Raw genomic sequence first — 24780 nt, forward strand, 5'->3', positions numbered from 1 at the left:
TGGGAATAATACCTACTTAATTGGGTAGGCTCGTGTTCCCTTCCCAGCCTTCCAACACCAGAGTCTCTTATTCCACCCTGTTATACAGTTTTGTTTTTTCCCTTTACTCTCTGTGTAAGCCACACGGTCATAGAGGGAATTTGCAGAACTGTTATGAAGTATAGTCTGTACACAGCCGAGGGAGCTGGCTAACATACTTACTGACTCATCTCAATGTCACTGCATCATGGGAGCTTCTCCTAACCCTTATGCCCGCCTCCTCTTAACAAATGCTTCTCCTCTGCTTCCATGTGGCCTTGTATCTGCCATACTTGGCCCTTATCATACTGTATTAGATGTGTTCTCTGGCCTTTGTCTAGATTATGAGCTCAAGTCTTTCTTGTCTGAACCCCTGGAACCCGACTGTCTAACTCCTGGTAGTCTCCATAGGACTTTGTTGAATAAATAAATAAAACAATACCAGTTTTCATCTTCTGGAGGCCTAGGCTCTGAGAACTCTGTTTATGAGACTTGGAAGTCATGTAGTAATTGCTGTGTTCGTCCTTACTTGGTTTATATTCTGCAGTGAAGAATTCACTTTCAAATCTTGCTACCCACTTTCCCCAAATAATTATATCAGGAAGCCTTAGCTGGATGAAAGCTTTACCCCAGTGGGGCAGTCCCATCTGGGTCATTAAGCAGTGCGCACACATTCAGCAGGAGAGCCAGCAGGTTCTGGAGAGGAAAAGTGAGAAACCATCTGCTCTCACTTGCTATCTGTGGGCTACACCACTTTCTTAACCCCAGGATAAGCCTTACGCTCAAAGGAGGTCCCTGGAGACACAACAGAATCTTGCAGACAATTCTGCCTCCTTTCCCCTAGGATTCTACTATCTGGGGACTCAAGGTGACCACTGCTCCCATTAAATTTCCTGACAGGTACATAAATTCATTGTGTTGAACTTGTTTTCTCTATCAGGGGAGAAGGCTTTTATGATTGTCACTTTCAGAGAGCTTTGACTATTTTAGTGTGAAAAAATGCTACTAAATTTTCTTAGTAAATGTAAAAATACAAAGCAGAACTCACCGTGCTCCCAGAAACATATTAAGTCGTAATTTGCTCCGAGATGGAAGGTAATTTTGTGCAGTCCAGACTTGCTCTGTTTTGGGGACACATCCTTTTCAACTTAATAGTCATCTTTGCTGCAGTTAAAAAAAAAAAGCAACTCAGTGGAATATAACAACAAATACTTATTTCTTGTTCACATTTCATGTCAGCAGACACAGGGTTCTGCTCATTCTCCCACATAGACCCAAAGAACAGCTTCTTTTTGGGATTATCCATTCTAGTGGCAGAAAGGAAGAGCTAGAGAGGTAGTGGGACCCTGTGATGCCTCTTGAAGCTTCTGCTGAGAGGTGGCATACCACACGTCTGTTTACGTTTGATTAGACAAAGCAGGTTACGTGGCCAAGGCCAAAGCCTTTGGAGCTGAACTGTGTAATGCTCTCACAAGGAAGTGGGGAGGGTACACCCAGGAACAGAGAGCATCCACCAAGTCCATGAGCATCGTCATAGCCTGGATAGGGGTCCAGATACACACTGTACCTTACAGAGCAGGGACTCCAGATTCCAGACAGAAAATGAGCTAGAGTTATCTGTCTCTTCAAATGACAGCAGGAGAAAAAACCAGAACACTGGTGATTCTACTGTCTGCCTTTTTGATTGCTGTTTTATAACTTGATTTCCACACATTTGTATTCCTTTCCTGTTTGCAGGGGATGATGGAACACAGACTCATCCTGAGGATAGCAGCCAGGGAAACAGAATCAAGGCTCGCTGCCTATCCTGTACGTCTATGGTTCTGAAGGCCATCTGGGGACTTTTGATCATCCTGTCAGTGTCATCGTCTTGGGTTGGAACCACACAGATTGTAAAAATTACTTATAAGAACTTCTACTGTCCATTTTTCATGACTTGGTTTTCAACAAACTGGAACATTATGTTTTTCCCAGTCTATTACTCTGGTCATCTGGCCACTGCTCAAGAAAAGCAATCTCCAATGAAAAAATTCAGGTAGGTTTCATGTTAAATGGCCAGTAGGAGATGGTTTGAAATAATTTCATGCAAATATGCGTAATTTCATCTCTTTGGAATATGAGTTGAGTTGAGGAGTGTGGAGAGGCAGGATCTAAGGTCGGTAGTAAACATATTAACACGAGGAAACAGAATCGGTACCACCCCAAAAATTATTAAGTGTCTACAACATGCCAGGCCCTGTGCTGGTGCTTTTGTGTATCTTAGCTTATTAACCATCATTGGTGGTAACAGCCACGTTGTAAGACGGTGTTAGTTATCCCCATTTTAACACAAGAGGTAATAGGTTTGGACAGATTCAGGGACTCGTCCACGGTCACACACTTATAAATAATGGAACACAGATTTTAATTCAGATCAATTTATCTCTAGCCACGTTTTAAAAGAACAACCCAAGATCTCGAGCCCAGAAAAAAAAACCCAACAAACTGTATTAATAAGATTATTACAGAAACATTTGCTCAGTATTCTGGACACAGTGGTGTTATAGCAGATGAAATGACTTGGTCTCAGGTAAAGGGAAGTTTGGCCTCGGGATGGTTTAAAAGATGCTGTTCTTTGCTGGCTAGAAGCACAGAGAGCCTTGTCTGTTGGTTTGCTAGCCATGAACTTGATAGCGCCGTGGTTCTAGTGGTTGCTCGGAGCTAAACCTGACGTCTGCAGCCCCATCTTGGGGAGATCAGGAAGCTGGCAGACATGTCATCCAGCCCTGCACAGCACTCAAGGAAGGCAAAAGCAGTGTTCGGGTCAAAGTCCTGTGCTAACAGACAGCTTCTTGAAAGGAAAAGCCAGAACTAAGGAATAACTTCCAGGACGGTCACTCTGATCGCCAAGAGAAAACAGCAGTCTTGACCTCAGCAGATGGCAGCGGGAGAGCGACAGTTTTCTTCACCCACTTACTGCTCCTCAGCAAAATGACAATAAATTTGTATTGCAGGAGCCAAAATAACCTTTCTTTCTTGCCCTTTTACCTAATGAAAGGAAGGAGTGACTGTTACCATTGATGCATTATAAGACTGTCCTTGAAAACTTAAGACACTGTGAAGGCTTTAATCTTCAACTTCCAATTTATCACCAGCTTGGAAGTGCCCGGGAGTACTGAAGTCACCCTGTGAGCTGATTTTCCACGTGTGTCTGTGAACGTTCAGCTATCATTAAAGAAACAAAAACCAATTCAAGAATGATAAATGTTTTCTGGTTTGGAGGAAAGAAAAAAGCCTTATACCTGTTTGGGATTGCTAAAAATACTTTCTATTTCTTCCCATCAAAGTAGACATGATGCTGGGGCATAAGATCTTTATTAATAACAATATTTAATACATGATTGCAAGGGACATGATTATCAGAATAAAATTCTCCCTGTTTGAAAATACCTCCATTTACCCATAGCATGTGTTCCTATGGTTTAGACACACGTGCTGATAAAAACAGCAAAAGTTTAGTCTGGGAAGTAATACCTCAGAACACCTCAAAGCAAGCCAAGTCAGTTTTATTGAAGAGAATACATTTACAAGAGGTTCCTGCTGACAGGAGTGTTGTTTGGGGAATGAGTCTCATCTTCACCGCATCTCTCATGTTGAACTAACTCTGAATTTAGTGAGACCTGTAAGTTGACAAGACACCTCCTCCTGTTAGTGCCTAGTGTGAAGTTGCGCATTTCTGAAACTGAATCAAAGAGCTTTTATTGTCGAGCAGAAAACATTGTGAAAACCCCTCCACGTGAGAGGTAAACATTGCCAGAAAATGCTGAGATCCTTGATCTTTTCTCCCTGTAGACTCGTTAACACCATCGGCCAAGAAGGCACCCCCTGAAGCTCTCGTGGCAGAACAAGGGGAAAATATAGTATATAAGACTGAAAACAGGATTTGTCCCATAGCGCCAGACCCTATACCTATTTCCTCCTTTTCTCTTGAATGCTATGAAAGCATTTCCAGTCTTTTTCTTATCACTACCATCAACAGAATTTTCAGTAAGGTATCAAATCTAGGTGGTAAGGATTGTTCATTTGGAAGTAGTTTTTGATATGTCAATCATTCCATTTATAGACTATCAAGAGAATTCAATTGCCTCAGGTGAATTTGAAATTTAAGAAGAAAAAAATTATATACCATAGTTTTGATGGTATATCAAAAGGGTATCAAAGGGTAATTTCTTAAGGGAAAAAATCTCTAGAAAGCATGAAACTAGAGCCAAAGATAAATTTGTCATGTGTCAGGAAGCTATGAAATGTGCTTAAGATGCCATCTGACATACAGAAAGGGTTCCATAACTAGTAGCTGCTGGAACAATGATGAGCATAGTTACGTTATTAGTGTCCCCCGACTTCTAAGATTCTTTCCAAGTTTTGCCTCCTGTCAATGCCTCTTGTCTAGAAATTCTGATCTCATCATCCCAAGGAGAGACCTACTATTGTTATTTCCTTCTCCATAGAAATCCATCTTTTTTTAAAAAAAAAAATCACATTTCCCAGCACTTACTGCTTAAATGGCAAAAGGTTTTACCCAGGTGAACTGGCGTTTGAATGGAGAGCATTTTTATTAATTCTTGTAACAGCAGTGACAAGTGGGGAGAAGGTTGGCAGTGAGACGAGAAGGGAAGAAGAAAGGGTAACAAGGAGGAAGCCAATACCTGGGGGTCAGGATGAGCCAGGCCAAGAGCCTCTGCCGGGCAGCAGCCCTTTGCCTGGGGGACTCTCCCCATCCATGTGCCTCCACTGGCTTCCCCATGGGGCAGGGTGTTCCCTCTCCTGAATCCAAAGTCTTTGCTGGAGAGCACTCTACCCAGCATGATGGTGGGCTCTGGGAAGGAAGAACCATCACTGGCTAAGACCAGTGATAAGAAAAGAAATACTTTAATCAGAAATGGATTTGTTGTGGTTCTTAATAAACGTGTATTTTAAAGGACATTTAGCAGTTATAGATGTCAGGATAAACCCACGACTCTCCACTCCAGCTCTCCCTGGCAGACTTCCTCACAGAGCAAATCCCTTTGTAAGTACAGCACACAAAATGTGTGCCCAGTTGCTCTATGAAAACTGCTGCTTGCTCTGTGTGTAACTCTGATTTGAGTATCTCAAAGGTAGGGCTTTAGAAAGGCCATCCATTTTATAATACTGTAAATCAACTACACTTCAGTAATACAAAACAGGCCATCCATTTTATAATAATGTAAATCAACTACACGTCAATAAAACAAAACAGAGAGCCCATCCATTTACCTGTGTGTGTGAGCACGTGTAATTTCTGTTTACTTTGCAAAAGGCTTTGCCTCTGGCTTATTTAGTCCCTCCATTGATGTTTTGTCTCCTTCAAGTTAAAATTTAGCTTTGGGAATCCCATTTCCATTTTACAAAAGTCTTTCCATGTTAGTTGTCTGCCACATGAAAGTAAAGTCACCACATGACTGTCTATGTGTTCAAAATGCATTTTTAACCTTCCCAGAATCACTGGCCTATGATTCCGTGTGCTCTCAGCTGCTTGGAAGCAACGTTTACTATGAGACTTGATTCTGAAAGCCGTATCCCTGTGCCTGGAGCCTCACCACTTTGTCACGCCCTCCCCCCATGTGGTCCTCCTATGGGGTACATTGCTTCATACATGGGAGGCAAACACTGGCTGGAGATTACTTTGCTTTGCAATACTTTGAGGCATAATTATTTCTCTTCAGAAAGAGCTAGAAGAGAAACCAGAAACTAGTATTACATAGAGCCATTTAAATAGATTTATAAACATTATGAATGTGCAAATATGAATAACTTGTTGCTTTAAACAGAATATTTATACTACTCTTGAAAATACAATGCCTGGCACAGATAGTTGCCCAATGAAAGCTTGAATGTTCACGTACAACTGAGTGAAAAAAATAAAGCTGAATTTTCAGAGCCTGTTTTCAGTCCATAATCAAAAAGGCACTGCTATTCTATCACTTTTGATGTTGCCTATATGTATCGCTAGCTTCAACATTTTGATTAAAACAATCCTTTGGGCTAAATAATCAATTTAGTCAGAAACCAAGCAAATCAAAGATTTAACTGAAATGACTATTTTTACACAATGAATTCAGACAATTCCTCCAGAATGGCCAGGTGTTTGTACATAAATGCAACCTGAATTTTATTTATTTATTTTACCATTTGGGGCTTATCACAGATGCTTCCTTCATTTTTTTCTGCCTTAAAAATGCTAGAGGAAAAAGAAATTTGTCCGTTGGGCAGATATGTCAGAAAAAGGCATAAAGTTTTAGGAATAATAAAATCCCAAGCTGTGCACGCCTACACATGATATGTGAGGCTGCATGTGGTCTGTAGCCTATTCAAACAGTACGAACCATCTTGACCCTGTTGTATGCGTCCACTGGGAAAGAATCATCTGTCTCTTCGAATAGCTAGTAATTCCAGCAACCATTCATTTCTGGATTTCTCCGGGCTTCTCTGAGGATGTTTGGCAACAGCACAATGGCTACCCCCAGGAATCTCCAGAGAATGGGTAGGAAAGGCTTAGCTCTGTGCCTGGGGAGATGTGGACTCCTCCATGGAGCCCTTTGCACTCACAGCCCGTAGGTGGCAGAACTGGGTTCAGTAGGTTCCACAGATGAATGATGGGTCTTCAGGGTTTGTGCTCTTGGCTAAAAATGGCTGTCAAGAGTTAGTCTACACAAGATGTGTTAAAATTAATACCTGACTATTAACCTCTATTTCTTCTCTAGGGAATGCAGTCGAATTTTTGGAGAAGATGGTCTGACATTGAAGCTCTTTCTTAAAAGAACTGCTCCCTTTTCTATTCTATGGACTTTGACTAATTACCTGTATTTACTGGCTTTAAAGAAGCTGACAGCCACAGATGTCTCTGCTCTGTTCTGTTGTAACAAAGCCTTTGTCTTCTTGCTGTCGTGGATCGTGCTGAAAGACAGGTTCATGGGAGTGAGGGTAATGGCACACTTGATTCAATGCGTAAGGCCGCATTTAATCATAGATCCTTGGTATCAGGAGAGCTGCTTTGTTTTGTGGAGTTTCTGCAAAACTTTTCCCATTGGTTCTGAGTACAGATTGAAATTTGAAGTTGCGTTAGGACGCCCAGGCAGTTACAACATCATGAGAAGATAAAGAGATTGTTTCCATTGGAATCAGTCAGCTGATTTCAACAGGAGGCACTCAGGGAAAAGAAGTTCTTTTCTTAGAATTAATGGTGTGATCACCTCCTTCTGTCCTCGGGAAAGAAGGGTCTGAGAAAATTAGCCACAGTAAAGATTATGATTTGCTTTTTTTCCAATCAACATATGTTGGGACAACTCCCTCATGTCTTTTCTCCCCAGAGATAGATTTAATTAATATTGGTGGAAGTAGATAAGGTTACCGAACAGTAATTAAAGTCACCAGTAATGGCACGATGCTGTTAAAAGTGGCTATATATCTAGTGTGACTAACTAGATATGGAACTAAAACCAAAAACTCTTACTTTGGGGTACAAATCCTTAATTGAACTGCATTAAACTTCCACCAGCCACTTCAGTTTTGAGTTTATCCCTTTCACAGGTAACATGGATTTAAAAATAAAATTTTTTTTGTATGCCTGATCTTTGTTAGATTGATGGAAAACCACGCAGATGTAAGGAGCCAGATCTCATTCATATAATCTGGTATGCCACCATGATGAAAATATTGAGTAAACAGTTCTTTGAAAGGATGTCCAAACAAATAGCCTTCCAGAAGATAAACATCACACAATTATTGTTCTCCGAAAGAGATGTCCAAGACTGGATTTGAAACACGTTTTGCTATCAAAATATTGCTCTTGTTGCAATGATTCCAGGGTCCTTGCCCTGCTAAATGCTGAAATTCATGTTTATATCAGAGAGAGTTTGTGACAGGTATCATCCTGAAAACTTCATCTTACTAGCCAATTAGCTAATTCTGGTTGTATCTTGGGAAATGCTGCTCAGAAATTCAGAACTGAAACTTGACATGAACAAGTGAAAAGCTACAGCAGAAGAAAACACAAGAAACTGAATCAGCCCATGATACCATTAAACTATACCAGATGTGGTCCCATACTCATTCTCCATAGCTAATCTTAGATTTCACACCCAAAGGGCTTAGCATCATGTTTTCACACATGGAGCATTGGTACTGTCTGTCCACCATCACGTGCCCTGACAAGTACTTGAGAACAAGAACCTTCTTTACATTGCTCACTGATCCATTCAGCTTGGGCTACATAATTTGTGGAAAAGTGAAAATGCAGGCCTCCTGTTGAAAAAAATTGTGACTAGGGCTTCCCTGGTGGCGCAGTGGTTGAGAGTCCGCCTGCCAATGCAGGGGACACGGGTTCGTGCCCCGGTCCGGGAGGGTCCCACATGCCGCGGAGCAGCTGGGCCTGTGAGCCATGGCCGCTGAGCCTGCGCGTCTGGAGGCTGTGCTCTGCAACGGGAGAGGCCACAACAGTGAGAGGCCCACGTACCGCAAAAAAAAAAAAAAAAAAAATTGTGACTAGTTTCAACATGGCAACATCAGGGAGCCCACTGCATCTGCACAGGTCATATGCCCATGAAACTAGTTCTACCTCTATCTCTAACACCTAGAATGATACAAGGGACAAAGTAGAGACTCTACGTATTTAAGGATATAGTGAATGAACTCATGCTTACAAGATCTTTCTCTTGTCTATCTACTACCACGTTGGATCACCCATGAGTATTTGGAGGGCCTTGTCAGAAGAGAGGGCAAGAAAGGAGATTTAGGGGCTTTTCTACTCTTTCAGTGTCATGTGAATACCAAAAGGAAATAGATACGTTCACTATTAGATTTACCAGTGAGCAAATCAGTTGTATTAGAGTGAATGAATGCATTTAACCATGGAACTTACTTATGCAAGGGGTCATATCAAAAGAAGCTTGATGTTTATTTGAGGACTTTTAGGGGGAAAAGCTCAGCTGTGTAACATTTAAATGGCAGATTTAGGAAATCTGCCTAGAAGCTACAAAGCATTTCTATCTTAAAATTTGCATCTGTGGTGGGTTTAATGGTGGCCCCCAATAAGGTGTCCACACTCTAATCCCCAGAACCTGTGAATGTGACCTTACTTGGAAAAATAGTCTTTGCAGACATAATTAACTTAAGGATTTTGCAAAGAGGAGATCATCCTGGTTGATCTGGGTGGCTCCTAAACCCAATAACAAGTATCCTTATAAAAGACACACACAGGAAAGACACACAGAAGAGGAGAAGGCAATGTGACCACAGAGATAGAGATTGGAGTGATGCAGCCACAAGCCCAGGAAAGCCAGGGCAGCCGCCAGAACCTGGAAGAGGCAGGAATGTAATACTATTCTCTCCCAGAGTTGCTGTTGGGAGCGTGGCCCTGCCCAATTTTGAACTTCTGGCCTCCAGAACTATGAGAGAATAGATTTCTGCTGTTTTTAGTAACCAAGTTTGTGGTAATTTGTTACAGCAGCCTCAGGAAACGAATACAGCATCTGTAAGTAATAAGACCTGATAGAAAAATTGTTGAGTAGCCAATAAGTAGTTGTTAACAAGTAAATACGTAAATTAAGACATCATAATGACAAAATAGTAAGTATTAATGTCAGGCATGCTGGGAGAAGTCAGGTATTTTTCTTTTTAAATGACAGGAGGTGCTTTACTTCTCACTGTGAAACATTAGGAAGTGTTTAATGCCATGTTCTAGAAGAATGTCAAGGTGTAATTTTAATAATGCCCATAATCAGGCCATGGAATATAAGAAGCACTGAAACATATTCAGCATTTTGCCTTTTGACCACATCAGCAGTTCTTTTCCTTCTGAGACATATTGAGAACATGTATAATTAGGTCATTTGAGAAATTAGAGGAGGACAAATACAATACTGACAACATAAATGCAGCTCTTATTGCCTACACCCATAAATAGGACACAGCCTGTAGATGCCACCCCACTTGGACTACTCTTTTTTTTTTAATAGTTAAAGGGTTGCTTTCAGTCATCAAATCAAAATGTATATTTCTGACTCATTCTAAGTCTTCAGTAGCTCAGAAAAAGATAGTTTGGGGATTATGATTCTCATTTGCATGACCCCAAGAATTATCACCCTTAAGATAAAACATATGGCCTCCCCTACTTCTTTTTTTTTTTTTTTTTGCGGTACGCGGGCCTCTCACCGTTGCGGCCTCTCCCGTCGCCGAGCACAGGCTCCGGACGCGCAGGCTCAGCGGCCATGGCTCACGGGCCCAGCCGCTCCGCGGCATGTGGGATCTTCCCAGACCGGGGCACGAACCCGCGTCCCCTGCATCGGCAGGCGGACTCTCAACCACTGTGCCACCAGGGAAGCCCCCCTACTTCTATTTTTCACGTCAAAATGACACGATGAACCGAATAAAGGATGCTTTAAATTATAATATCAGTAAATACGGGTTTATCTGGAGCACCAGTTGGCCAGAATTAGCAATGCTCACATAAAAACTAATTATATGTTTTGAATAACTTGTTAATATTTAGTTTCCTTGGAATTTTTATTGAATCACAGATGGAACGGTAGTCTGCCATACATTTAGTTTTCTATTATGAAATTCTTTCAGCCAGTTTGCTGGTGAGTTTTGGTGTGTTAAAAAAACTCATAAGTAGTTGCTTACAGCTGATGTATGATAATCATGTGGAAATTAGTAAACTTCTTTAAAAGACCTTTCTTTTTAATTGCAAAAATGTTGCTAAGTGAGAATCCAGCTCTTGCAGCATTGAAGACGGGTGTTTTTCCCATCTCCAAGATCCTGTTTTGTTTAGCTAGCATTCTTAAATTCATCAGAACAAGAATATCACTGAATATCAATGACATTGATATTGATCACAGAATATCAATAAAAAAAGGTTCTCCTCAAAAAAAAAAAAAAATGAGCCACTGCTTCAGGTTTTCTTCTCTATCACTGGCATCCATTTCACTCCAATGAAAAGTAAATGTCAGACTAGAAAATTAACACCCTTTCTTTCAGATCTTGTCCCCCCCTTATTTTTATATTATTAATTGAAAATGTTCATTCATTTTCAAATTTCCTTGAACATGTGAAGAAAATTGGTGGGCGATGAATGGTTCAGCAGACCCCAGCTTTTATAGCAGATTGAGGAAATGAATTTGTGTCCCCCTTCAGCTTGGTAGCCACCTATTTTCTAGGTATAATTGGGTCCTTATGTGTTTAGTTTCCCAAACTTTTGGAGACTTTCCTCCATCCGCCAAGAACTGACTGGGGTATGACAGTTAAATGGAATCTTTCATTGCTTAAACTGCTCTTCTCTGAATTCAAATTGGGCTCCAGGGCACTCTAAATCAATCAGGACCTTGGAGCTGAGCTGCTACTGATTTGTGCCAATATTACATATTTAGATAAGATTCAAGACAATCTTGTTTCCATCTTGCCTCTGATTGGCATTTCTGCAGTTAACTCTTCATTCCTGGGAAGTGCAGACTGCTCTGTCTAGAACCTTCATGCTTCCCTCTGGAGGCAGTAGAGGATGGGTAGTGGGGCTCTTCCCCTTTCATCCTGCTCTTGGCAGGAGAATGATTCACGAATACAGGGAGGGGAAAGCTGAGGTGGGAAGGCTCTCCGATTTTATGCCCTCAAGGAACCCATAACCCCTGTCAACAAGGTGCAGTCAATAGGTCTCCTTTACCTTCCACACGTACTCTGGAGTCTTTCCTTCCGGGATTTCTTTCCTTCTCTTCCATCCTGGTCTTCCTTTGGGATCATTTTCAGATGGGTTTTTTTTCATATAAAAACAGATGTGTATGTGTGTGGCAGTGGGGTGGAGGATGGGAATCTTAGTTTGAGTCTCAGGCTTGACCTGCCCCGACCCAGGGACCCACCCACCTCCCCCTCACACACACACACACACACACACACACACACACACACACACACACACACAGAGTATCCGGACAGCTGTGGACTGCCCACCTCTTTCATTTCTCACACGTCAACTCTTGTCCAATTTCAGTGGCTTTGAGTAAAACAGATGGCTCTACTTTATGGAAGCTTAAACGTAACATGTGGACAAGTTTAAGGATTCTGTGTAGCCATGGTTCCCTGAAAATGGACTCTATCCAAATACACTCAGAGGGAAGAAGGATGATCACCAGTGCAGGTCTCATTGGCCAAACTATGAATGTGTATCCCACCTTCAGCTGCTAACCTTGAGTCTTGAACTTGAGTGCAGTCTGGCCAGCAGTATAGCTTTGAGGCCCCCCATTTCAGAGCCTGATGTAGGCTTGGGATTCAAGGTCCATTGAAAGCCGGGGAAGCTCCTACCTGCTCCATCCAGCTCCAGAAACAGGGTTAACCACACGGCAAATTAAGGAAAGATGTTTGGGTTACAGTTAGAAAGAGAAGCAGTTAAAGGTTCATCTCAATACCCTGAATCCTAGAAGAGCTGATATTGTTATGCGAATGATAGTTCTGGAAATCATTCGTCAGTGGGAAACACAGTGACTGTAATGAGGCTCTTAAACGCTCCCGGAGATGCAGAGCAGGGCTGGACCCTTTTGGGTTTTGAGGCCCTCAGTCAAAAGAGGAAAACAATGAAGATAAAAGAAAACAAAAATCAGCCAAAAGCCAGCTATTTCTCTAGGCTTTATCTATACAAACTAATTCTTTGGGATGGGAAAGAAACCTTGCTTTCAGGCAGGGCCACAGGTAGTATACATTTCAGTGAGATCACCAAATGTTTACTGTTAAAGCCCTCTTTGGGCTCTAAGAACAGGTCCCCCTCATCGTCCCCCTCTGATTGGCCCTGAGAGTTCACGCAGAGACTCTGGGAGGGAAGTGAGCCCACAGAGGAAGGTAGTTGGCTCGGGTGGTGATGTCGCTCAAGGAGCACGCAAAGATAATGGGCTAAATAAATCCTCTTCCTCAGGGTATTCACCCCAGGTGGGCACACCATGACACGAGAGAACCCAGAGGTTTAGAAGGTTAAAAGTGAGGCATCGGCCGCTTTATGATCACTATGGTTACTAACATTCTCACCCAGGTCAGATTCAAGTAACGCTTGTGGTGGGTTTCCGTCTTATTTAGACACCTCTGGTTGGTTATGGGGCTGCAACTGGAGTAGGTTGTGAGGAGAGCCATGTTTTTCTGAAGCCAAGCAGGTGGCCCCATGACGTGGCACCATCGGCAGAGGAGTCCCTCATGTGGACGCCAATGTGCTCAGAAGCACTGCTGTGTTTGTCAGCATGTGGATGTCACACGTGAGCCCTTCTGACACGGTACTTAAAGCGCTGGCTTCCTGCAGGTACATTTCCAGCATCCTGAGCACAAGAAGGATCATTTTGTACTTTTTTTGTTGAGAAGACAGACTAGTAATCCTTCCTTAACGATTGATTACTTCTGAAAACGCACATGACTCAGACCTGTGCTTGGGTTACATATTCTCCAGAAATCTCAAGAATATTTACTCTGCAATTAACCAATAGTTCCAGGCAGAACCACTCTAAGATCATCCAAACAACCACTCCAAATGAGCCTGCCACCCAACGCTTCCCTGCATTTTCTAGATTAGCTGAGCTCCCTTCCCTTAGTTCCAACTGTGTAGATAAGAAACATACTGAAAAAAAAATTTTAAACATGGCCATAGAGAACTTGTTCTATCAGATAGCTGTGAAATTTAAATAGAAATGTGGAAAATAATTTCTCTTTTCCCTCCAGGTAACCTATATAACCTATAAATTATTAACCTATAAATACCTGTTCAACCATAGAGAGGAATTTTTCTAACATTGGAAGTATTCAGATTTTCATGCTTTTGGAACTTAACTAACAGCACTGTCTGGCCCCCTGAAGTGAAAAATGCTTCTCTCCGTGACCGCAATTCAAAGAGACACTGGTATAATTGATATGACAATTTAAGTGGTCTGAGCTAATATTTTCACAAGCACTTAAATATAAAATGTAATGGAGACCTTTAAGACGCTCATCATGACAATAATTCTGAATTGCTATAAAATTATGTAATCTATGTCCACGTCCAATTCCTATCTTGAGAAAACTTATAATAGAAATAAATACAGTGCATATGTATTTTTACTAATGGCTGACTCAGAAAAGTGTTCCCAACCGGGTCATATCCTGGGGATAATGGTATTAAATGTTCAACACTTTCCAGACAGTGTTTTTGGTTTTTCCCTTTTTTTAAAATTTTTTGTATGGACTGTTTGTTTTCAGAATTCCCTAAGCCAAGAATTATATATTATACACAATTGCTTAAACCCAGATATTGTATATTATAGAATAATTTTAATAATTTTAAATATTAAACAGCACATCATGTTAAAGTTTCATTAGGATTAACACTGTGTTCTATTACCCCTGTCTTGAAGAAACTACCTATTTTTTTGACTAAGAAAATACATCTGATGTTTGGTAAAAAGAAAACAAGTATTAATTCAAATTTATTATCCTACAAGTTCAGTATTTTGAGGGAAATCTATCTGTGAACATGAATGCTTTAACCTATGAACATTAATTAACACAAAAACAAGTCAGAAACTGCCAGTGTTTAACATAACTTTTCATTTCTCTGACATCAGATTGCCCAAAGAAATGTTGCAAATCCCTGGCTGAACTATAAATCCCCAAATCAAAGAAAATGATAAGTCTCACAGAATTCCCAGGTCTAGGTAACCACTTCACCATGTTTATTTATGAGTCTATGACTTCCTGTTTGGAAAATTTCCTTGACACCTCACATTGTGTGCATTTGTATTAAATTCTATTCCCTATAGTTTGAGGCATAGTCTAACTGGAACACATGGCTAGAAGGTTTAGAGACTGTGATACTCAGTCAGCAAGAGCAATGACCCCCCCACACACAAAGCAGCCTCCTGGATAACACTTTATGAAGACAGTTTTTCACTGCTGACAAGTCGGCTTCTGTTCTCAAGTACTCCTGCTGCTTTTCATAAAAGATGCTTTAGTATGGAGCTGGCTCTGAAACCAGCTGTGCCCTTGCTTTGGGTGGTCATTAACAAAAGAAATGCTTTAACAGCATCTAAATTATATGTGCCATCGTTATCATACTTTGCACTGGCCTTCAGCAAGTCTACAGTTGCATGTTGAAGATCTACATTTTGTTGTAATGAATAATTCACTAATAATATTTCAAAGGGTCAAAAAATATCCCACATGTGAGAAATCTATCTACAGAGGAACTGATTTGCTTGCGAATCCTCAGAACTGAAGCTTAACAAAATCGATCACCAGGTATATTTAAATTTCCCACAAAGTTGCATCATGATTTTGAAGTCAGTGAGACTATTTCACAAGGAAATGACATAGTGTTTCCTATTCCAGGGTTGTCATTTTACTGTTTATTGTAGCTCTAAAATGTTTTCCAGTAGAACCAGTTCAAGGTAAATTAAAGAGATGCCAACCAGCGTTTCACAAAGGAAGTGGACTCCTGTTTGGAATATACCAAGGATCATATTAATTTACAGTCAACCATTATGATTTCAATCAAATTCTTAATATTTCACTTTATACAGCTAATGCTCTAGAATAATTGAATGAAATTATCTTTCTGTGGCTTAATTTGCATGTAAACAAAAGGAAGAACTAGCCTCCGTTTGACATTCCAAGTGACAGTGCGAACTCAGCTCGCTCCTTATAAATCACTCTGAAAGATTATTCTCTTTCCTTTTTTCACTTTGGCCTAAAAGTGTCCTCCTAGCTGCATCAATATTATGTCTCCATAATCAAGTTCTGGTTATGTGGAGATGTTCAGAAACATGCATTGATCCAAGGAGCTGATTAAAATGTATGCTGAATTGTCTGAGGAAAAAGAACACAGTACAGATGAAAATGCTAAGAAGTGACTTCCTATTAAATTTATTTCACCACTATGGGTATTAATCTCTAGGAAGTTGATCTAAAAATTAAACTACAATTACTAGCCCTTAATTAGAATGTGAGCAGCTTCTATATTTTCTGCCTGGATGTCTCATGAGCATACGGATTTCTTGCTAATACTGACCTTTCCTACATTTAAACAGTGATGTACAAGAGGTAATTGGGTTTGAGGAAGCATGTAGCAACTCCCACGAAGCCTTCAATTGCTTCTCTGGGGTATGGAGGCATCAATTAAAAAATTTTTTCTCTTTGCATTCTACTTGATAGATAGTTGCCGCAATAATGGCAATCACTGGCATCGTCATGATGGCGTATGCAGATAATTTCCACGCTGATTCCATCATAGGAGTAGCATTTGCAGTGGGCTCGGCCTCGACATCTGCACTGTATAAGGTATTTTGTGCACTTCCTTATGTACTCAACTGTCATTTGTAGCTTAGACTTTTAAGTAATAAAAGAAGGAAGGACAAAGAAAATCTTGACTAGCAAAAAAAAAGATGGTTTAAATAATAACAAGTACCAATTATTGAGTACTTGCTACAGGCTGGGTGCTTACTAGAAATTTTCACCTGTGTTAATAATGCACCTTTATGAGGCATAGGTACTTATCCCCACTTTCCAGATGAGGAAACTGAGACTTCGAAAGATTAAGTAACTTGTCCAAGATCATCCAGCCAGGAAGTGATAGAGCCAAGATTTAAACTCGGACTGGTCAACTCCAAAGCCCGTGGTCCGTGCCCCGAACCCTCCCAAATCATCCATCAGTTATAGCAGGAGCCGGGGAAGACTTCTCCCCTATGTTTCTTTAATTAACTACCGAGGTCATTATTTCAACTACCATGAGGTATTAAAAATACCTTGAGAGTTTACTGTTTGTTGCATATTAACCCCGTGCCGTGTTATGAGCTAAATGAAGAGCCTCTTTTCCTCTCTGATGGATACTCTGGGTTTGTACTCACAGTTCTTTCTCCCCTGGGGTGGCCTGTCATCAGTGAAAGCTCTATTCGGAGTCACTGTCCCTGACTTCAGAAGTGAGGATTAAGAGAGCAGATCTAAAAGGTTATTCACAGAAGCTCCACTTTTCAGAGCCAACTTTCTGGATGTAGCTAAAGAACTGTTCCACTTTCACCTCTCTTGGGGTTTCAATGAGAAAATCCTCTCTGAAAGGCAGAAAATGCCCTTTGCATCCCCCCTGGATGCCTGTTCCGATTATTCATCAACTCTGCCGCTCAGAGGACATTGTGTCTATTTCCATATCGACATTTCCTGGCCCACTGATTCTGTGACAAGCTTGACAGGTGTTCACTCAATCACCATTGGTGTCTAACTTGCCCCCAACTGAGACCCCACGGAGATGTGTGATGGGACCAAATACCACGAGCACGTGCTCAAGTTCTCTTAAGTCTCTCAAGAGAAAAAAATGATACGTTTAGTTGAAATTAAAAGCAATGCCCGGACTTGCTATATGCCTGGGATGGCTCTTTTATAGAGAGAATTCTCCTGACCATGTTACAGATGTATTCATTCTGGGAGTGGTAATATTTTGCTGACATGCACAAAATCGTATGTGCACCATAGAAAAGAGATACTCTGTGCTACATTGTTTAAGGATTAATAAAGGAAGCAGAGGGGTTAAAAAGCCAAGAAATATGGACCAGAGAACTGGCTCCTCCCCAGCCTGATGTGTGATTTAGGTTAGCTATATATGTCTCCTTGCCATCTTTTTCTACACACAGATTTATAATCCAGAAAACAAAGACCATCTTTTTTTAAATCTGGAGAATACGGTACTTGTGAAAATATTTTAGGCTCAGAGAGAAAAGTGCTTATAAATCCATGGCATTGTTACTATTTCTCTCAGTAATATAATGATAGGCTCTCTCTGTCCAATTTAGTTTTCAGCACCTGTCAAAATAAGGGTAAAATGAATCCCATGCTTGAAGAGAAGAACTGACGGCACCTCAATCCTAGATGTTTCTGGGCTTGCCTGCACTCTTATTTATCATCCACGCCATAGCCATAACTGATGGTGGTGTTTTTCCCAGCGTGCAGTATCCCTGTGGCACAGAAAGTGGAATTCATTTTATGGCATTTGCTGTTTCATATGAAGGCTAGAGGGCATCTGAATTCCTTATCTCAGCAGCACATTTAGTGCCATGGAGACGGTGGGATAAGAAGACATAGAGCATAAACCCTAGGCCAGTTAGTTCATGATGTAGAAATTGCCCTTCTGATACAACAATGTCCCTGACTGTGTGGCTAATGAGTTCCTCTCTCGTTCTAGGTTTTGTTTAAGATGTTTCTCGGAAGTGCCAACTTTGGTGAAGCAGCACACTTTGTCTCCACTTTGGGTTTCTTCAACTTAATCTTCATCTCCTTCACCCCGGTCATCCTGTATCTCACCAAGGTGGAGCACTGGTCCTCGTTTGCAGCTCTGCCGTGGGGCTGTCTCTGCGGGATGGCAGGGCTCTGGCTGGGTAAGTGGCCCTGGGTTTTGCCTTCCATTTCCTATGTCACTTGACCTCTCCTTGGAGAGTTAAATTGTCATAGTAAGATTATTCCTTTGGGTACCCCTGTCCTCTATTTCCCAAACTTACCTAACGTTGGTTAATGGTTGCAAAGTTCTTTGCAGATTATTGCTTGATTAGATCAGAGCTATCCAGCTAGTATGCCTCCCATGGGTTAAGTGCTGAGCTGATCACCACGGATCCTCAAGTAGCCTCGTCCATGCTTCACGATGTACTGTATGATGTCATTGTGTTCCATGTGTGGCACAGTGTGTCAGGCGGGGGGGAGAGTGGATGGGGGATTCAAGGGACTCAAAGTGGATCAAAATGGCAGGAGCACCAAGTGCAGAAGGAACTGGGGAGGAAGGAAGGAGATGTCATTCGGGAGGGCAGCAGGTCACGGAGGGCCTGGAACGCCATGTTGAGGGGATTGGCTTTCAAATCCACTTAATGATCTTTAAGCAGGGAGGTGACAGGCTTACATCTGCATTCTAAACAGTCTACTCTGGTCGTGTCTGGAGAATGAGTTTGAGATGGGAAACCCTCACCGAGAAAGAGAAGATGACAGAACAGGACGAGGTGGCCCTGCTAAGTAGGCTGTGCCTAGCAGATGACCAAGAAATAGCCACCTGGAGTGTTTCTCATGTTCTGTCTCCCAACTCCCCATGACTCTGAGGCTGTCTGCTTCACCTGACCAGCTGGGGGGCTCCCACTTTCCAGCTGTGCTTTCATTTAATGTGAGAGGAACCTCAATATAACAAGCCCACTCTTTCCTCACCAAGCCGTTGAACAACAACAAACACCCAATGACTCAGTGTCTCTGCTCAGAATCAAACCCCTTTCGTTCTGCTCCTCTCCCCCCGTTCCACCCGGTAACAGCACCCTCTGCCTACTCCATGTTCACCTGCCATACTGGACCTGCAGGACATCTGCCGCCCCTCAGTTGACCTTATTTATCAAGGTGACATAGTCTGAAACAGCACTGCAAGTAAGGAGGGAAAAAGAATGCCCTTGTTTTCGTTCCCACAAAGACATTGGATCATCTTCTTCTACTCTGGCCCAGGCCCCTAAGGGGAGCTCTTCAACTAGACAGGAAACACTCATGAGAAAGATCAAACATTAACTGTTGATCCTTTAAATTCTACTTTTGAAGACCAAAAATGTGTAGTTATGGCCGCTCATAACCTGTGCTAAATTGAGTAGTAGAAATCAATAGCAGTCTTTCCATAAGACCAAAACACCCTAATTAAAAGTGCCTAGATCTCTTCCTGGCCAGAAACAATCTAATTGGGAATAACCATAGCCCAAATTTCACTACCTCTTGGCCCCAGCTGTGACCGTGATCTCCAGCTTGCTGCAAAGTAGCCCTCCGCCCACGTTGATCCCTTGGCACCTCTAATACGTGCTCCTAAGCAAGCCTGCTCAGGCTGGGCATCACCCATGCTAGCCGGACCCTGCAGTTCTCAACCAAGCAGCATGATCTCCACACTGCACTGGGTGCAGTGCCACCCAGCTTAGAGCTGCCCACAGGCTCATCCCCGTGCCTGGAGCCCTCTCTGTGCCAGGGTTGCCCTGTGACAAAATGAGGAGACAGCCTCTCTCCTGACTGTGTTACACACCCCAGGGTTTTACAATCTTCAGTGCTTCTGCTCTTGAGCTTTTAGTGCCACCTTCTCTTCTCCATAGGAATCAGATATGATCTAGTGAGAGCAGGGCTGGAGACAGATCTGAGAGGCAAAGAGCAGGCTGAACTCTGACCCCACCCCCCATCACCTGTAACTATGGCTTCAATCTGCTTAGGTTCACCTGGCCTCATTCCTGCTCTGGCTTGGCCATAGCCCACGTGCAGATTGACATCATCCATTCACCTGACATGTCTGAGGCCCACTTAAACTCGGGCAGGGCCCCGTGCTATAGACAACATATTGAATTATGTATTCTTGTCCTGAGATTGTCAAAAGAGCTTGTAAGTGTTCCACCTAACGCACTAAGGAAAAGCAGACACCCATTGCAGTGAAGCCACTCGGTTCTTGTTGAGTGAGAAAAGCTCAGTTCTCAAACAAATACCAATACTTCCTATCGATCTGCTAAAATATCCAGTTCAGCCACTAAAATGACAGTTGGGAAGTTTAGCAGAGTCTGTGCTGTGTTTAATAAATTCCTGATTTGTTAGAACAGGTCATATTTGACTCCCCAAACTTGAGGAGAGAGTTGAGATGCTGGAATATTCATTCCCATTGCAGCTCTGCCATAAAGGAGTAGTTATCAACTTAGGAAGGTCCTCTGCCTTTATTGCCACTACTATTGTATGAAAATTATGAACAAGCCCAAGTTTTGTGAAAGTCCAACCCACCGTCTCTAACCAACAAGCAGGAGTGACTCCAGATGACTAAGTTAGTGAGCTTAATTAAAGTAAGAAATTATAGATAACAGTAGAAGAATAAACACTGTCCTAACTGGAATGGTTCTAGACCCATCTTTGGTTCTACAGAGAACGGGCAACAGGGTTTTGAGTCATTTCCACAGAGATCCTTTCTGAATTGAGGACTTTTTGTAGTCGTTAAGACTAATTTCTCTAACCCCTAAAACAAACATTAGCTTGAAATCTATTAAAATAATGCTATGTAATTTATCATTTTCTTTTCAAAAACAAGTATTTTTGATCATTTTTGTGTAGATAATTATTTTAACTAACTTTATATTTACCTAAAAATGTCAGAAGATATGTATTAAACGGTATCAAGTTATACCTACAGTTGGTTCTGTGGACCTGCCCTGGGGTTATCTGTGCACAAATCAGGATGTGGAGAAGGTGCCTGGGGTTCGGTGAATTACACTGCACACAACTTTGTTTGCTCATGTAATGCTCACCCCAAAAGAGAGGGAATAATGCAGCATAGGCCATCCTTGGACAGATCTTCTGTTAGGCAGTAACACCAGGGCCTTTTAGTTATTCAGGAATATAGCATGATATAGTAAAGTAACAAGGGAGGAAGCCCCAATCAGTCACCAGCTTTCAACCTCTGGCTCAACTTTATAGTGCTAATGAGCAGGGTACTGAACTGATTATTTCACTTCTTTGCATGGCTCCCTACCCGCTTTGCCAACCAAGAGATCAGGCAGCCAGGATAGCAGAGGAGGAAAAAGGAATATGACTATTTCAGGTACAATACATATGAATCCATCTCCAGAATTAGAGGATTAATTGACCAATGGTACAGATAATTTAGAAGGCATGTTTAGCATAGACATGGATTCTTTTATGTTAAGAAGGAAAGAGCCCAGCGTAGCAATTCCCCTTTATCCTGTATATCCTCCTTTATTTTACAGCCTTCAACATCCTGGTGAATGTTGGTGTGGTGCTGACATACCCAATCCTCATCTCCATCGGAACAGTGCTCAGCGTTCCTGGAAATGCAGGTACTGTACGATTTGACGTGTGCACAGGAAGTCTCCTGCTTGTGTTTGTTTTATACCCTGAATTGTTTCTTCGAGCAATTGTGACTTATGTCACTTGCCTGGGAAGATGTTTTTAAATATCATGAAGGTGGCAGACAACAGAATAACTATGCATCACATTTAAAATTTCCAGCTACAAACACTGTTTTAACTTGGTTGTGCTTTTAGAATTAAATACCAAATGTATCATTTGGGTTTCATGTAACCTCCCTGACAACATAATTTTGTGGTATTTTTAGAGGAAGTCCTATGGAAACAAAAGGCATCCCAGCATAGGACTCTCAAACATCACTAATGAAAGTGTAGGAAACATACAAGCTGTTGGCACCCCATCAGACTATCCATGGGGAGCTGTGAACGATTCTCCTGGGGGCACAGCAGATGGTCCTCTGGAACAGACATAAGAAAAAAGCAATTTGATTCACTTCAGGGACAAGAGGAGAAGCTACTTTTCCAGGAAAATCTTTCTAGCTAAACTGTCCGTGGAACAAATAATGAAAGTGGGTTATCTGGATGACTATATAGTCCTTCTAATTTTAAAATTCTATTTTTCCAAGTCTTAGGTAGCCATCTTTCTTTACCCCCAGTACAATCAGCAAATATTTATTGAGCACTTACTATGTGATCATGACTATAGAAGAGACTGGGAAAAAAAGATATTATTGTTCCCATAAGAAACTTACACTGAATATGGAAAACAAGACCGACATATATGAAATAACTTAGAACTCTACAAAGTAATTTATCATCAAATGCCAAATTGTGTAAAAGACTCCAAGGACTATAAGATATATAGAGGAAAGTCATATCAGGGAGGAGTGGAGTTGTCAAGGAATTCCATTCATTCATCCATGAATTCATTCATTCAATAAATAATTTCTGAGCACTTAGTATATGCTAACAACTGTGCTAACACCTGGTGATAGATCCTGACTAAGACACAGCCTCTACCCTCAGGACCATGTAGTGTAGAAAGGAGATGAAAGGAACTGAGTAATTACAATGTAGAGAGAGAATGGCTTTGATAGAGGTATGTACTGAATGCTCTGAGCGCACACAGGAGGGGCATCCAAGGAGGCTTCCTGCAAGAAGAGTAAAGGGAGGGATCTAACAGAGGGTTTAGCTGGATGAAGTGCATATGAAGAGGGAAGAGCATTCCATGCAAAGAGAACAGCATATATATGATTCCACTCCTAGTTACATTCCTGCAAAACTGAAAACAGGGACTCAAAAATATCCTTGTATGTGAATGTTCATACTATTTACAACAGCCAAAGGTGGAAACACCTAAATGGCCATCCAGAGATGAATTGATAAACAAGTTGTGATACAATGGGATATTACTCAGCCATAAAAAGGAATGAAGCCCTAATGCATACTACAATATGGTTGAACCTCGAAAACATTATGCTAAGCAAAAGAAGCCAGATACAAAAGGTCACATATTGTATGCTTCCATTTATAGGAAATATCTAGAATAGGTAAATCCACAGACACACAGCAGGCTGACGGTTGCCAGGTGTTGCGGGGTGAGAGTAGTGGGCTGGGGAGTAACTGCTTAATGGGTACGGGGTTTTATTTTGAAATAATGAAAATGTTTTGGAAACAGATGGAGGCGGTTGTACATTAAGCTGTACAAAACGAATGTACAAAATGCTACTAAACTCACTTTAAGCCAGTTAATTTTATTTTATATGAAATTTACCTCAATTAAAATTTTTAAAAAGACTAGCATGTGCAAAGACCTAGACATTAATAAGCCTGGCTCATTTAAAAAATCTTCAGCGGTCCAGTGAAACTGGAGAAGCATGAAGGGATGCAGAGGAAAAGTATTAAGAAATAAAACTGCATGTACACACTGCTATATTTAAAATAGGTAACCAACAAGGACCTACTGTATAGCACAGGGAACTCTGCTCAATATTCTGTAATAACCTAAATGGGAAAAGAATTTGAAAAAGAATAGATACATGTATCATGTATAACTGAATCACTTTGCTGTACGCCTGAAACTAACACAACATTATTAATCAACAATACCCAATATAAAATTTAAAAAAAAATTTTTTAACTGCAGAGGTTATTCAATCAGATGGCATTTGCCTGGAAGGGTAAGTACGATTTAGAGAGAGGGAATGGAAAGCAAATGGAGAGAGCGGTATTGATAATGACGTGGAAAAAGAGAAGATGAGCTTGAGAGAACAAGAGAGACTTTTGGAAATCTCTTAGAAGTAGCACTGATGGGGTCATTTGTTTTCAGAGAAGCTTAGAAACAGTGATGGACTGACTGACTTGCCGTTCCTTCCCTAGCTGTGGATCTCCTGAAGCAGGAGGTGATATTCAATGTCGTCCGCCTGGCTGCTACCATCATCATCTGCATTGGGTTTCTGCTGATGCTATTGCCGGAGGAGTGGGATGAAATTACCCTGAGATTCATCAACAGCCTGAAGGAAAAGAAGAGTGAGGAGCATGTGGATGATATCACTGATCCCAGTGTCCACCTGAGAAGCAGAAACAGGGCCATTGGGACTGTGTCCATACCACTGGCTTAGAGAGGAACACATTTTGAACGCACGTGTATGTATATTCTGTGAATATAATAAAATTTTCTCACCACCTGTACACTCAAACGACAGTATTAACTCTGAATTTGCATAAGTCATATGTGAAATAATGCTAACAATAAAAGTTTACATTTATATGCTTATCAAGGAACTGGTGTAAATAATCATAATAAATTTTTTTATTAAAACATATTCATACTTGTTCTATTTCTTCTGGGTTTTTTTTGGGAGGGGGAGATTTTCCCCTAATTCACAAAATTTTCTCAAAATATGAGGTTCTATTAAATTATGGGCTT

General features: G+C 41.3%; 1 protein-coding gene across 1 annotated transcript in view; it reads left to right on the forward strand.

The window, feature by feature from the left end:
• The window catches only part of SLC35F4 (solute carrier family 35 member F4), a 281919-nt gene extending 257447 nt beyond the window's left edge, over window positions 1–24472 (forward strand). The window contains exons 3-8 of the mRNA XM_060167065.1: window positions 1756–2053; window positions 6780–6999; window positions 16222–16347; window positions 18239–18431; window positions 21792–21881; window positions 24231–24472. Coding sequence (XP_060023048.1) covers window positions 1756–2053; window positions 6780–6999; window positions 16222–16347; window positions 18239–18431; window positions 21792–21881; window positions 24231–24472 — 1169 coding nt within the window. The remainder of the gene's footprint in view (window positions 1–1755; window positions 2054–6779; window positions 7000–16221; window positions 16348–18238; window positions 18432–21791; window positions 21882–24230) is intronic.
• The last annotated feature ends 308 nt before the right edge of the window (window positions 24473–24780 follow it).

The sequence above is a fragment of the Lagenorhynchus albirostris genome, chromosome 1 (assembly GCF_949774975.1).
Source record: "Lagenorhynchus albirostris chromosome 1, mLagAlb1.1, whole genome shotgun sequence".
NCBI lineage: Eukaryota > Metazoa > Chordata > Mammalia > Artiodactyla > Delphinidae > Lagenorhynchus > Lagenorhynchus albirostris.